Source organism: Megalops cyprinoides, chromosome 1, assembly GCF_013368585.1.
Source record: "Megalops cyprinoides isolate fMegCyp1 chromosome 1, fMegCyp1.pri, whole genome shotgun sequence".
Lineage (NCBI taxonomy): Eukaryota > Metazoa > Chordata > Actinopteri > Elopiformes > Megalopidae > Megalops > Megalops cyprinoides.
Genome location: NC_050583.1, coordinates 38,045,867 through 38,060,650, shown reverse-complemented (window position 1 = coordinate 38,060,650; position 14,784 = coordinate 38,045,867). Strand labels below are relative to the sequence as shown.

Sequence of the window (14,784 nt, the reverse complement as noted above, 5' to 3'; positions counted from 1 at the left end):
TATATTGTGGTAATTAGACACATTACACTGAATCTCCAAAATACGGTTCTGTACAGGGCCCAGGTGTCTTATAGATGATCCTAGTACTAATGTAACATTTACAAATTGCATCACTACAAATTATATTATATATTTTCTCAACAGATTACCTAAATCATTGATAGAGACATGCCTGATGAAAATTGACTCAGGTTGGGAAAATGAGAAGACAATCTCATCATCCACATCTTAATAGACACTTGGAAGCAAATTTTACAAGGCTCAGCTATATGATTATTTCAGATTTTAGGTGTACACAAATTAAGTTTATTCATTGAACTTACTATAACTACAAATCTCTTCATTCTTTGAGTTGAAGAAGTTCTAAACAATGCTACAGACTTTAAAACGAAGTGAGAACATTTACTCAAATGACTTAGTTATGTCATGTTTTTCACAGCCATAGTGGGAATGAGCATGTTTTATAAGACACAATAAGGGTAAGACACAACCATGCACCAAGTATTGTAGGAGATTACAACCTCTTAAAACCCTCAACACAGTGAAAAGATTTTTTAACTGAAACACTTATTGCAGGCAACATCGCAAGTATAAATAATGGACTCTGCCAAAAGAAAGGCAGTAAAGGGACAAGTGCTGTTAGCCATCTCAAAAATACCTATAGCATGTAAGATATATGTAAGGTTTCATTAAAATGAATGGGTCATGGAAAAAAAAGTCTTGAAAAGATAAAATCCAACCTTTTAAAAATAATTCATTTTAAAAATTACAATTGAAATGAAACAGAAACTGTCAGAGACTTCTCAAAACAAAAATTGAGGTTTTGGGGATTTTGTGGCCATAGCAATGTGCTGATGCAAGCCAGGAAGCTGCAGCTCATTCTGGAGAAGTGTACAGTATAATAAAATATAATACAATGTAATACTGTATATACAAACCTTCACTGAATAAAGGTGGGAGAAAACTATAAGTTCATTGGTTAAATGCGCAAAAGAAGCCACACACTCCAGTGAGCTCAAAAAATCAGTTTGGTTTATTCATTTGATGTCAAAATGACTAATGTAGCATCACAAAATGGAAAGCAGATCTTACAATAACAACATTAAAAAAAAATAAATACTGCCATTTCCACACAATAGCATCTCTCTGGCATGGCAACTCCCAAGGGTCACATTGTCAGACCTTACCAGCATCGATGGGCTGTTTAGGCTCTGATTAGACTGTAAGAGCAGTGGTAATATTTGCACAAATTTGATCAAAACATGGAGGCCGGTAAATCTCAGTAGAAATTCATATTCAGCCTCACATTCAGCTGTGGCATGGCATGGGAATCATTTGCTTTGATTTTAATCATTAAAATGCAGCTCGTGGCACTGATTACAATTTAATGTCCAGAAACACGAACGTGGCACATATGCATGCATTTTAGAAGCAGCAAGGCAAATTGAAATCCATTGACCATGACTGAGCCTCTTATTGAAGTACCTAAGCTTGTTGTGGACCAAAAGATATGTTACCACCGACGATAATCGCAAATGGTCTTTAATCTCATGTGTGATAATTTTGGTGTAGTTGCCTGTTTTTTCAGAGGATTGATTACATTTTCAATGCATGGTTGTGAACACACAGGGGGGCAACAAATCTGGACCTTGTCCAGCATCCATATCCTATTACTTAGCAATTTCAACATGCACTGACTTCCCAGTTTCCAGTGAGAGGGACGTCTCACTGATGTCTGACTACGATTTAAAACCGAGAATTTTGGTGAAGGTCCTGTTGTTTGGTCAACTAGAAGACTGAAGAGAAAAAGCTCCAGATAAATGGCTTATTGCGGGGTGGAATTTTCATGCTTCATTAAATTGGTTCCAAGACATTTTACAGAGTCACAGCAGTTCAGCATATCTATTGCAAACAATTCATTCATATTTTTGTGCATTGCAATGAAATCAACCTGTATGTATGCGCTAGTTAGGTATGCTGTTTAAACAAGAATTGTCGATTGGAGGTCTGAGCATTCTGAATTTCTCATCTAAAGGTATTTTTTGATAGCTTTGGAAATATGACTATGAATTGTGTCCTCACTCAAACTCTCTCTCTCATCTCTCCACTCCATTTTAAAAGAATCTGGAATAATTTTCATTTGTCACTTCCGGATGATGAACATGCAGAGTGTGAAATAAATAAAGCATTCAGGCTTAACCAAACAGCACAATATTAGATGAAGCATAAGGCACACATAAATGGCTAAACAAAATACCAAGTTATTAAGAGTTCAACATCAACATCAAAAACAGGACAGTATTCTGAGACACATTTCTGAACTCTGAGTAGTTCAGGCATGACAATACACAAATAGCAATAGCTGGAATGTGCAGTGGGTGGTCAGAGGAATAGCCAATGAAAGCTGAGAGTTACAGAAACAAATTAATTTCAAGGCCTCCTGAGATTGATGTAAAAGGAAGGAAGCACACGTCGGGTTAATGAAATTTACAAGACTGATTTTTAAAGATGCTTGGTATATTCAGCCAAACACACTTTCCAGAATTCATTCACTCTGTGCCTTTCAGAGCTCCTCACACCTATTATTACACCAATGTGACCACTTTTAAAGTCCTTAATTAGTTTTGATGTCACACTGTAAGACTCGGATGAAATAAAGACCAATTCTATTAACCCAGGCCATAGTAATCAGTCAGCTAGAACTGCTTTATCTATACAAACCCAATGGGGTGAAGCCAGTGAGATGATGACTGTTGAGTATGGTCATACTGACAGCTCAGTAAAGAGTAGAATGTCCAAGGTCCAAATTAAGTCTAATCCCATCTAATAATGAAGAACAGAAAAGTGTTAATGCATTGAATCTCACACATGTTGCTATTTTTCTACTGCTCAAGTTGCTTTCAGACCATATTTAAAATGTTATTTTGGAAACAACAGGAAAACCAATAAAGAAGCTCTTACTGAGGCACAAAGAAATAGAGCATGGTTCTAAAATGGATGAACTGAAAAAATGACAAGACTGCTGCTGCCTGAAAACATTTGACATCAAGAAATTAAAGACATCTAACTTTAAGATTTTTCATCATCATGTTTGAACATGGCCAATCTATCAATATGTCAGAACAAACAGTCTTGTTCACCCAGCTACTAATTAACTTGAACTGCTGTTCTGGATACAGTGATTCATATACTTATCTATTTCAGGTTTGGCAGAAACCAAAAACAGATGGTGCATACTGATACTGCATAACTGATACTGCAGTTATTAAGAACAGGAGAATTTATCTCTGATTGCCTACCAGATAGGTCCAAGCATCCCTCAGCAACAAATGCTACACTCCTTATTTAGACTTAATTTGGATTTTTCTAATCTGAAGAAAGCACTGTTTATGATTTAACCATTTTCACTTATGTTAAAAAATACAATTATGCAATAGCAGACCCCTAAAGGAAAGCCTTACCTTAATTTACTCTACTGGAATACCACCCAGTTAGGCTGACACTGTGAACAGCATTAATGACGGTAGTAACAGCTGTTTTTCACATTTAACCCAAACTGAAAAATAGCTTGGTATGTATAGTTGTAAACATACAGCTATGTAATGTAGTATACATATATGTCCATGACATTGCAGGTAATCAATTTAAAGTAAGTAGTAAATGGTAGAGTGGGCTGTTCAGAGATTGCTTTAGCATGTAAACCTTGCCTCATATCCATGCCTCTAACACCACCATTTTGTAGTCCCTGCACCTCTTAAGATTATCCATATTTGTATTTCTGTTCGCTTCCTGTCCATCTCATATGAGCAATGAATATTCAATGCAATTGTTTAAATGAGCTTGTTAAAAATGATGCCATACAAAATATGAGTGTACCAGGGACCACACATTACAGAGATTGTAACACACTACATTTAACTGACAAATAAAGCTATTTATGTTGGAGTACTGACTGACTGTGACCCTCTTTGCAAGATGGCTACCTATAGTAATGCACCACACTTTACCTCGCAAGCCATTTAATTTCATAGACACACAGCATAAGCAAAAAAACAGTCATGGCATTAGTAAAAAGCACTGTATCCAAAGAACCAACATGCAAGTGGGACAGTTGGCAAATGTACAGTTTTGGCAGTAGGTTGTGAATGACAGAGTGAGTTGTATACACAAATCTATACAGATATATTTCCCTCAGTGGTCTGTTTTTGATTCATCCATGAATTTAGAGACCTTGCCTCTCAGAGTCTGTCAGGAGCAAAAAGAGGATGAATGTCCAAGTCTTTCCCCACTCACAGAGAGTGCAGTTAAGTCAAGAAGACAGGTCTTTTTTCCCATCTGTGCAGCATGTAGTAACAAAGCTCTTGGTTTTCTTCTGCTGTAAGTTTCATTGATTTCTTGTTCCAAGGATACTGCAGTGTCACTCAAAGCTGCAGGCCCTCCTCCCTTCCCAAGGCCCCCTGTGTCTGCTGTCCCAGCTGGTGGCTGACAGGGAAGATGGGAGCCCTGGGCACTAGCAGGCAATCTCTTCTAGTGTTCCTAACGTGGTCTGCAGTGGCACGCTCACAGTGTGGCTGATGGCTTCTGAGTGGTTTGCCACCGGATCACAGGTACTCTGTACATGGACATACACATCCACACATGATTGAGTATGTGCGTACACGCAGTATACATACACGTGCACATGTATACATATGTGCACACACACAAGAAAAATTTTATTCCACTTATACATCAAAATCGTTTCTTGTCATTCTCTCTCAGTGGTGTTAGTGCAGTCACACTGGGATTTTACCATGTATTTTACTTCATTAATGTGAGAGGAAAGCCTACTGTGGCAATAAGATGAGACTTCATTCAACTATCATTTTTTTTCTGTAATATCTGCATTTAATCACATTATTTTACCCAAGACTTGTGGGAACACATTCGGACAGATTCATAAATGGGGCGAGCAAAGGTTACAAAAGGTTTTGTTATCAACAGAGTAGACTTGCACATAGATCACAAAATAATGAGACACAGAAACAGAATATTTTTTAAATATGTTTCCATCTTTGCAATGGTGGTCTTCTTTAAAAAACATACAGTATAGGGAAGATAATTTTCAAAACCTGAAAAACTGCCAGTTTTCCACATAAAGTCATCTTATCATTCACATCTCATGACAGAGTCAGGTAGTTTGTGAAAAGAAAAAAAAAACATTATCAGATTTAGAAGGAAGAAAAATATGATGCACTATGATGCTGTCCATTAGTTTTCAAGAAGAATTCAATGATATTTTCTCCATAGAAACGAAAAATGCCACTTGCAGTCACATTAAGGTGCAAATGCCATTGATACTCTTTCTTGTTAGCTAATACATTACCTACCTGTAAGGAGTTACGATTAAATGGCCAGTAGGCCCTTCCTGTTTTTTTGTATTCAAAGTAGCTAAATGAACATTTCCATGTGCTGAATACCAATTCAGATGTTTTTTTTATTTAAATGGTGTTCTTGCAGTGATGAACAAACAGCATTAATGTGTTTAATCTGCACATTAATATCTTTCATGTCTGTATTAATGTCATCTGTCTTCCAGTCAAACACAATCTCTCTTAGTGTCAAAGCAGCTAATGGACTGTACCATATTTGCTCTTTATTTTCTTGTTTAAATTGTTTCCATGGAAATTACAAAGCTATTAAAAGCCTTGCTGAACTCCATGTCTCACTTAAAAAACAATAAGAAATTGACAGCTTTCATTTTCTGCCACATTTTCTAATATTAAGTAATCACACAATCTTTAAAATATATTTCTAGATTGTTTCCCAAAATGATTTAATTTATGATAATTAAAAATACACATTATTTCTCTGTTTTAAAACATACTGTTAAGGCTGTTAATGTATCACTCTTGAATTATCTGATCTGATATAACACCATTTCCTTTCTATCTGTAGGCTGTCTGAAAGAAGAGTGTATGCAATTTTATATGCCAAAACTTTCAAAGCAAATAACAATATAAATTTCCTATTATTGCTGCCCAGGCATTTCCAATTTAATCGTGTATTATCATGTTTACCAGTGTACCAGCATTCTTTATGTACCATGTATTACATTTTTTTGTCAAAGATACTGTGCATGGTTGTAAAATGACTAAGATCTCATTTAACCACTGATTGATTATGATGACCTTGATACCCCATTTCAAAAGGTTATAAATCTCATGATCATACAACTGACAGCACTGTGACATAGAGGGATGTTCAGATGTCAGTCAGGGCTGCATGCTTTAGCGAAATAGGGACTCACTGACTCATTGGCATCCTCATTGGAGGAGTACAGATGCTACTGATAGAGTATTTGATTGTTACATTTTTTTTATAATAAGTAACAGTGTTCATTGATCTTTATAAACCCGGTGTTTTCTGCCAATTTAAGAAGAAGGACCCACTTGACCTTACTCGTAGTCTTTTGATTTTGCATCTGTCCTAGACATTAAACATCACTTCAGTCAGATGTGACTTTCTTATGACTCAGTTTCTCTCAGTCTGCTCCTGATCTGCATTTAAAGGATAGAGTAAGCTTTTTACAGGGTTCACGTCACCCCTAAAATGTTCATCTGAATCCCTGGATATTTTAAGTGACATGATGTTATGCTTTTGCAAACATGCCACAAGTAAATTTTGTCAAAAACATTTTTGTATAGCAAACTGTCTATAACCAATTTTCTAATTTATACTTTACACTATAGGGGTTTATAATTGAAGGGCTCTGACTGCAGAAAATAGAGTGGTAAGATAACAAGCTTTAAAGTTTTCAAGGCCTATCATGGTGTTATTTCATGGTGACACCAAGTTAATTTTGAACATGCTTCAGAAAGTAATTTCAGGGGTTTTTGTTATTGTATAACAAAAGGGCAATACACAGACCATTCTAATGTTAATAATTAATTTTTGCCAAAAATGTGAAAAAGAGCCCTTTAATTCTAGATTCCTTCCAAAGTACAGTATTACCAATTTGAGATGACTGGCACTAAAATGAGCAGCTGACAACAACTTATGAGCTGTTCAGAAACTTTAAAAAAAGCATGATTTTTCCTTACATCATTTTTTTCAGCAAAGACCTTATTGAAATGTATGTGCACCATACACGGAATGTATCAAAATACATAACTATTAAAAAAACACTTGCTTACCACATCCTCTCTGTGACTCCCTTCTTCCTCTTCTTGGCTCAGAAAGTCAAGCAATTTGTCCCTCATCACCTGACAGTAACCAACACATAGAGTTACAGGGAACCACCACTCAGCCAGGTAAACACCAAACAACAAATTACTTTTAGTAATGGGGCTCTACCAAGCAGAGCTCCACAAGCTGCTATTCTTACTACAATGACTTTGTTTATGTGAGTGAAATAACACCACCGACGTTTCCTAGCATTACATTGCTGGTAGCAATGAAACATCCCACTGTTCATCGTTCTGACTGCAGTAGCTTGTTTGAAACATGTCTAGGCTGACTAGCTCCACCTGGTTCACTTGTCATTGCTTTAATTTATATTCAGCTCTTCAACAAGCTCTTATAAGAGTTTGACAGCTCAGCCAGTTTGAACTGTTTAATCATTAAAACTGACCTGAATAGATCTGACATTTAAACCATGGGGAATAAAGCACTTTTTATTATATAATTAGAGATTATTGTTTAACTCTGACATCAAATTTGTAAAAACTTTGTGAAGTCTTATTTTTCCCATCATTGCAGAATATGTCTGATCAATCCAAATGAACAAAACCAATAGATTTTGTTGGATGCACTAACAACACTGCATCCCATTTTGATAAAAGTAGTCTGGCAACAATGTCACATACCTGGACCAATTGCTAGCTGGTCATGAACTTAATTTACTCTACCTGTCCTTTATAGTCTCAGTACATTTTGATATATACCCTTAAAGGCATACATGCAATGAATGAAAGCTTCCTTGGTAGAAGCCATCAAAATGTACTGAAAGATTCTTCAGATTCTGTCCAGAAGATAACACTGTGGTGAGTCTTTGCAGCATGAAAAGGTTTAGAAAGTGATTTATTTCAGACTTCTATTTATTCTTGAAATGTCTGAAGGCGCAATAAAGTACTTATCTGTGGTTGGTAAATAGCATTTTCTACCATTTAGTGAAAAGTCACATTATCATGGTATAATACACTTAGCTCAGACAGCCATTTTCATGTCTGATAGGGTGATTTGTGCACATCAGAGTGAATGCAGACCTCGTAGGCATAGTCAAACAGCTCAAGTATCGTTAGGATGCTCGCTCCAATGAACAGGCCCATCTGCCCCCCGATGTCACCTGTCAATCAACCATGAAAGACACAGAAAGCCTCAGAACAGGGCAGATGTTATTTTTAATTTTAACATGACAAATATTTGAATATTATGTGTGAATTAACACACAAATGTTACACACATGGGTGTGTTATCTGTGACCTGTCCTTACCCAGTAAACCAGCCACTTCATAAGCTCTCTTCTGCTCAATTGTCTCATAGTTCAGGGCTTCGAAAAACACATCCAGGACGAGGATGTTTTCCCTAAAACACAAAGGAATCACATTTAGAAGTCACACACATGAAATTCTGTTGCCCCCAGCCAGTTGGGAAACAGCACTGGAAGAGTAGACGGGGCACCAAATTCTGCCAGCTGTCTTGCATCTGTTTTCCTACCAAGGTACTTAATGGGGTTTGTCCGAATGACCTTAGAAGATTCAGTAAGCATTTATGATGGTCTGATACTCCATGCAGAATCAAATACATCAAAATCATTGAAGGCTGGAGACCTAGAAAATCCTGCCAGCCATCCACCCACCAACCTGAAGCTCCTGCTGAAAACATCTGTCACTGCAGCAGCAAATTAGAAAAAACTACTTGTTTTAGAACAAAACAAATGATCCACCCTTTCAATAACAAGTGTCTGCCTCTGCCTGGCTCAAACAGGAAATCAGACAAATTGTTGAAGAAACCTAACGTTGAGGCTAAAGAACCAACTGCCAAATTCCACCACTTACGCGATATACTTCTCAGACTTGTTGAACTTCTTTTCGAGGTATCGAGCGGAGGTCTTGCTGGGGATCTTCACCATGGACAGCTCCTTATTGTAGCGGGTCATGTTACAGGGGGTCCGGCAGATGCAGTTGTTGTTGTCCTTCTCTGACAGCTTTGCTATTTGAAAGGAAGAGAAGAGCAGTAGGAGGAGACTATGTGGAGTGAGGAAGATGGTGGTGAACAGCATGCTGGGCCATGTAGAAAGAGGGAGGAGGGAGTAGGGCAAAAAGGAAGCATGAACTGTTCTCTTTGGCTGAAGATTGTTCAGTTTTTACTGCCCTGCAACACATTTCAGATTTTAATGTCTGCAAATACTACTGAAACTGCTCAACAGTGATGTTTGTGATGGTGGAGAATAGTAAACTCCCAGAGAAAGTAATGCATTTAAATATACCCTAAATATTTTCTGTAAAACATGCTTTCTAAATGGTACATTTAATGTTCATCATAAAAGCATATTTAAAATACAGTATGTTTCCTGTCTGGGTTTAAATCCAGGTAGTGGCTAAGAAACTTGACAGAACACTGGCATGGGCAATGTTTCTCTGTCTGTACACTAAGACAGTCCCCCTTAAGGATTTAATATAAGCCAATGTCAGCTTGATCCTAGATCAGTTATAACTAAATATAAATATCTATAGAATAAGTAAGTAGGGATCAAAAATAACACATGAAATACCCCAAGTTGCCCACTGTTAACTAGCTCACTGCTCTTCTGCTGACTAGCTGATGATCCATGCAAATTCCATGGCTTGTTAGATGGGAAGTGAAACATTTTGCCAGTTAGCCATCAGCACCATTTAAAGCAATAATGTCTCATTGCTTTTTATTTAATCAATAATTAACATCATCCAATGGAAAAACAGTTAAGGTACAACATCATACATTCAACTATCTTGAAAAGATAAAGTTGCTATGGGTTGTGGTGGGATGTAAGATACTGCCTTTAACTGTTCATTGGATTTATCCTGTTTTTGTTCCTTTTGCTTGGTTAAGAATTGTGTGAATTAGCAGAATAATCCATACCCACTGGCATATAATTGCCTTCCTCTTAATTGTGTTTCATGAGGTAACTGTCTTTTTCTTCACCCCATGTTAAAGAATTAAACTAAGACAGAGTTTAATTTAGTAAAACCAATTTAATTTAGTAAAACCAATCATTACAAAGACAACATTTCTAACCTAAAGAGGTAAATGGCCCTGTAAATGCAGAATTTGCACAAGCAAAACCTTAGAGCATAAAGCACAAAATGTACCACACTCTATTCCGATAATCAGTGCAAGAATCATTTCATAAGCAATTAAACTGAAGTCTTAACTGCACATTAACTGATCTTTATGTTGTCAGCATGCCCTGGTTACAGGCATGAAGAACCTTAGAAAATTTATCAATGTGGCCAAATTATCAGTGTATTTGGACAAATGGTGCACAATTATGTAATGCAAAGAAGAACGCAAAAACAAGACAAGATTAAGAGAAAGGCAATTAGCTGGAAATAAACTGCCTGACTATAAATCAAGCAAAGCAAACAAAATGCCTGTACTATTTTGAACTCATGAGCCATCACCTATTTCTGACTGCTTTGAGCAGTGGTCATATCATTCAGCTGAAACCGCCACAGTACGGATATGGCCATTTCATGTCGCAGGGCTGTCAATATGGGACCATATCAACCTTGAAGTGTGATGATACTAAATCTGCTCCACCAAATGGAGAAAAGAGCTACAGATCTGTGGTTAAACAGAACAGTCTTTTCCCAGCTGGTATGGTAACATTCAGCATATTTATGCCCTGACATTCACACTGTTCAATTAATAAACAAAATCAAAAGAAGAAAATCCTGAAATTGGACAATAATTTCTTGTAAAAATAGTTTTAATTCACATTTCAGTTGAACTGGGAAGTATTTTTTTTAGACTTTAGACTTCTCAAAACTAGAAGCTTGCTATCCTAAACTACGTCATATTTTACTAATATTTTGGATGTCAAATCCCATGTACAATGGGTTTTTACATTTTTTTGCAGTTCTGTCCCTTTAATTTGCCAGCCCACTCTGTCAAGAATCAGTTGATTGTCAAACGTATAGCTCTGTGGTCTGTGGATCTATATTATATCAGGGCTTGTGTGAATGTTTAGACAAAATGAGTGAGGGGAGTGAGTCAGCGCACCCATACTCCACGTGACATCACGTGACTCCGAATTGAGGTACAAGCCCCAGAGTGTCATGTAGTTGTTTAAATATGGGGGGAAAGGGTAATCAGCTGGCAGAAGGGGGTGCATGGAGGATCAGTATGTCTGAGCAGTGAAAGAGGAGTGCTCGGAGCACAGAGAAGTTCCAACCAGGGCAATTGTTGAAGAATATGATTCTTCTTTAATTAAAACGTGTATAGGATAACAGTAGTCACAGGTGGTCATACCATCAGGGGGGCCAGGGTAAAATTCTGTCTTTTGAATTGGTGTAAATCATACCAACATGGCTATTTTACCAACTCATTATGCAATGGCCTGCTCATTGAAAAAATAACCCAGCATGCAGATCCCGAATGTAACCACTTCAGAACAGGTTGAAGACATAATGTCACATAGACATATTACATATCAATGAAATTTTGCAGACCTAGCTTAGCCATTAGTGCACTGTTTTTGGATCATATTTTAAATAGTTCTGTTATTTTTAAAACATAGAATTTATTTAATGGTGCATGCTTTGATGTATTTGGCAATAACGTAATAACTCATAAATCTGTCAGCACTAACTAAAATGTTTTTTCCCTAAAGCAAACTCCAGTGAAAATTTCCCACCTCTGTGGATGGTGAAATTATTGTTTTTCTGTTATTGTTATTGTGATTTGTTTGCAATATTTTGAGTTTTGAAAACTTCTGCCAAAACCGCCTCAAGTAGGAAAAGTAAATCTTGAAGGCAGTGTTACACACTACTTATTAATAAAAAACATGACTTTTGGGAAACGTTTTTTCTGTCTTCTAAAGTAGCAGTAATAAAGTAGGATTGTCATAGATATAAATCAGTTTTGGGCCTAGGGTTGTAATAACATAAAACTTTGAGAGACAAATACCCAGCATGTCTTTATAAATGCAGCTTTGGAACAAGTGGCATCAGGTCTTTTGAGGTAATAATTAGGAAATGATATGCGGTTTATTCTGGAGTGAAAACAGGGGGTGTTATATATCAGTCTGTATCACAAGGGAATGACATGAAAAATCAAATGACCAGTGTATAACAATATTTGTTGCATAAAATTTGCATGATGTTTAACAATACAGATTGTTCCACACTTAATGCTGATTATATTTATGCGGCACATTTATAACATTTATAAAAATGCAGTTAATTGTTTTGCACAATGATCCTGGTTGAGGGTGAGAGAGAGAGGCTGGCTGGGATGTGCCAGAGAAAACAACAGTATCAAAAATGCTGAAAAGCCATCAGCATTTTTCCCATCTTATTTCAGTCCATCTTTCACCCACTGAGCTGGTGACGCATTTATTTCATCCTTAGTAAGGATGGGCATCTCCTCAAAGCAGGCACTTTGCTGAACAACAGGCTGAAAGAGTACACAGACGATTACACTCACACCTACTTTTGATCTTCAAACCCTATATTCTGCCAGGATCACTATGCTCTGCAACCATGGGACAACTGTCCCGTATTGATGGGGATCGCTCAACACAGTCCTTGTCTGTATTGGTCCCTCAGTGGTAGAACTCCCCACAGGGGTCAGGACAGCAGAATCACTATCCATCTTCTAATGCAGACTGAAGACTCACCTCTTCAGACAGCATCTTGGTTCCATCCCAATCCCTGCCCCCTAATACCTTCTATCACTAGTATTTAACCCTTTCGCATGTATGGCCACAATGGTGTGATTAACCGTTTAGCACGTATGCTAAAACCAGTGTGATTAGAACACTAGATTGGAAAAATTCTTGCTAATTTTAGCGTTGAAGAAACAGCAATTTAACGTCAAAAAATATAGCAAATGCTAACTGAAAACTATAAGAAGCTTAATGACGTTAATGAAAACATAACGGACCGTGTAACATAACATGCGTGCTACATAGCATAAAAAATAAGTTATGTGCGAAAGGGTTAATAACACTCACTGGTCTGGGAGTGTTGTTAGCCTGGTCTAACATGGTTGTTTATTCAACTTGAATGGATACTCTTGTGTTCTATCATGCTGGAAGTCACTCTGGATAAGGAAGTCTAATGATTGTAATGTAATGTAATGTAATACACTGTATGTTTTTAATGTAACAACTAATGTAACAAGTGGATCTGCTCAAAACTGACACCCAAAAACACATGCTGTGATTTGCCTCTTGCTGTTCCCTCAGTTCTGTCATTTGTGAAATATCAAGTAATGTGTGACACAGTAATGTATATTTTAGAGTGTTTGTGTATTCTAATATTTATACAGTATTAATACCTTATAAATATTTGACTTATTTCCATATTTGTCTAAACTTCTTGAATCCTATTTTCCCAATCCAGCACAGTGTTATGAGCAGGAATAACTTTCCTGGCTACAGGCTAGAGATTGCACTAGTGCTAGATTAGGAAAATAGGATTCAATTCATGATCATGACAAGGTTTCTGTCAAAAAAACAGGGACTGCCTGCCTGCCTGCAGATATTTGCAGAAATATCCGTCAGCAGTCCACTAGTGAAGAAGAACAAATGGGAGAACATGTTATTTTAATAATATAATCTATAACATTGTATTTATTCCATGACATGAATTATTTTTACTTCATAAAATGTATTACCTTTAAAGGTCCACTCCATGGACATTCAATGGAGCAATTCTCTATATTGCTATATCATACTATATCATAATTTTCCTGTAGCACAGGTATGCTTCGGCCTACCTTGTTTCGTTGAAAAAAATCTGAGTACCCAGAACTAAGGGATGTCCTCAGTCGTTCAATATTACCCAGAAACAAAGATTCTCTCTAAATTATCTGGAATGTTTAGTTCATGCTCTCCTCCCAGCATGTGCACATTAGATATGGATCAGTGGCTCTGTGGAGGGCTTGTGTAGATTTTATCTTGAGATGACACAGAAATGCTTCAGATCAGGATTAAAGAGTTACACAACTACAACTAAGCAAGGAGAATTTAACTTAGATAAGTTTGGTGGTGGCTGAATGACCATTCTGAATGACCAAAAATCATACCTTATAACAGCGTTTCCCAAACCTCTCCTGGAGGACCACTTGTCCTGCATGTTTTGGATCTCTTCCTGCTCCAACACAGCTGGTTTAAATGATCAGTTTGTTATTAAGCAGCCTCAGGAGTTCATAACGAGTTTATCATTTGAATCAGCTGTATTGGAGCAGGGAGAGATCTAAAACATGCAGGACAAGTGGTCCTTCTGCAGAGGTTTGGGAAACGCTGACTTACAATTTCCAAATATAGTACTGGGGAGTTCATTCAAGAAACAGACATGTAATTATTTAGAACTATAACAGTCTCTGTTGCCATGTAACTATTATCTGATTTGTGGTGCACACATACCATATATAGCTAATTAACCAGTACGAGTATCTGGAGCTGAATCTATAGAAACACTTAAATATTGTCTGTCCCTTTGACTGTAGTTAAAAAAACATCAAAGGCTTTCATGTCACATCTTATACTGATGGAGAAATGGTAATCTTTATCTGCTGGAAATATTAACAAGCACT

At 37.0% G+C, this 14,784-nt stretch overlaps 1 protein-coding gene across 2 annotated transcripts in view; it reads right to left on the bottom strand.

Annotated features, from left to right (window-relative positions):
* Positions 1 to 2,953: 2,953 nt before the first annotated feature.
* The window catches only part of LOC118780201 (acid-sensing ion channel 2-like), a 266,399-nt gene continuing 254,568 nt past the window's right edge, over positions 2,954 to 14,784 (bottom strand). For both annotated transcript variants that reach the window (XM_036532592.1, XM_036532581.1), the window contains 5 exons: positions 9,039 to 9,192; positions 8,474 to 8,565; positions 8,247 to 8,326; positions 7,176 to 7,244; positions 2,954 to 4,612 (listed from right to left, as the gene is read on the bottom strand). In XM_036532592.1, the coding sequence (XP_036388485.1) occupies positions 4,511 to 4,612; positions 7,176 to 7,244; positions 8,247 to 8,326; positions 8,474 to 8,565; positions 9,039 to 9,192 (497 nt within the window). In that variant the 3' untranslated portion in view covers positions 2,954 to 4,510. The remainder of the gene's footprint in view (positions 4,613 to 7,175; positions 7,245 to 8,246; positions 8,327 to 8,473; positions 8,566 to 9,038; positions 9,193 to 14,784) is intronic.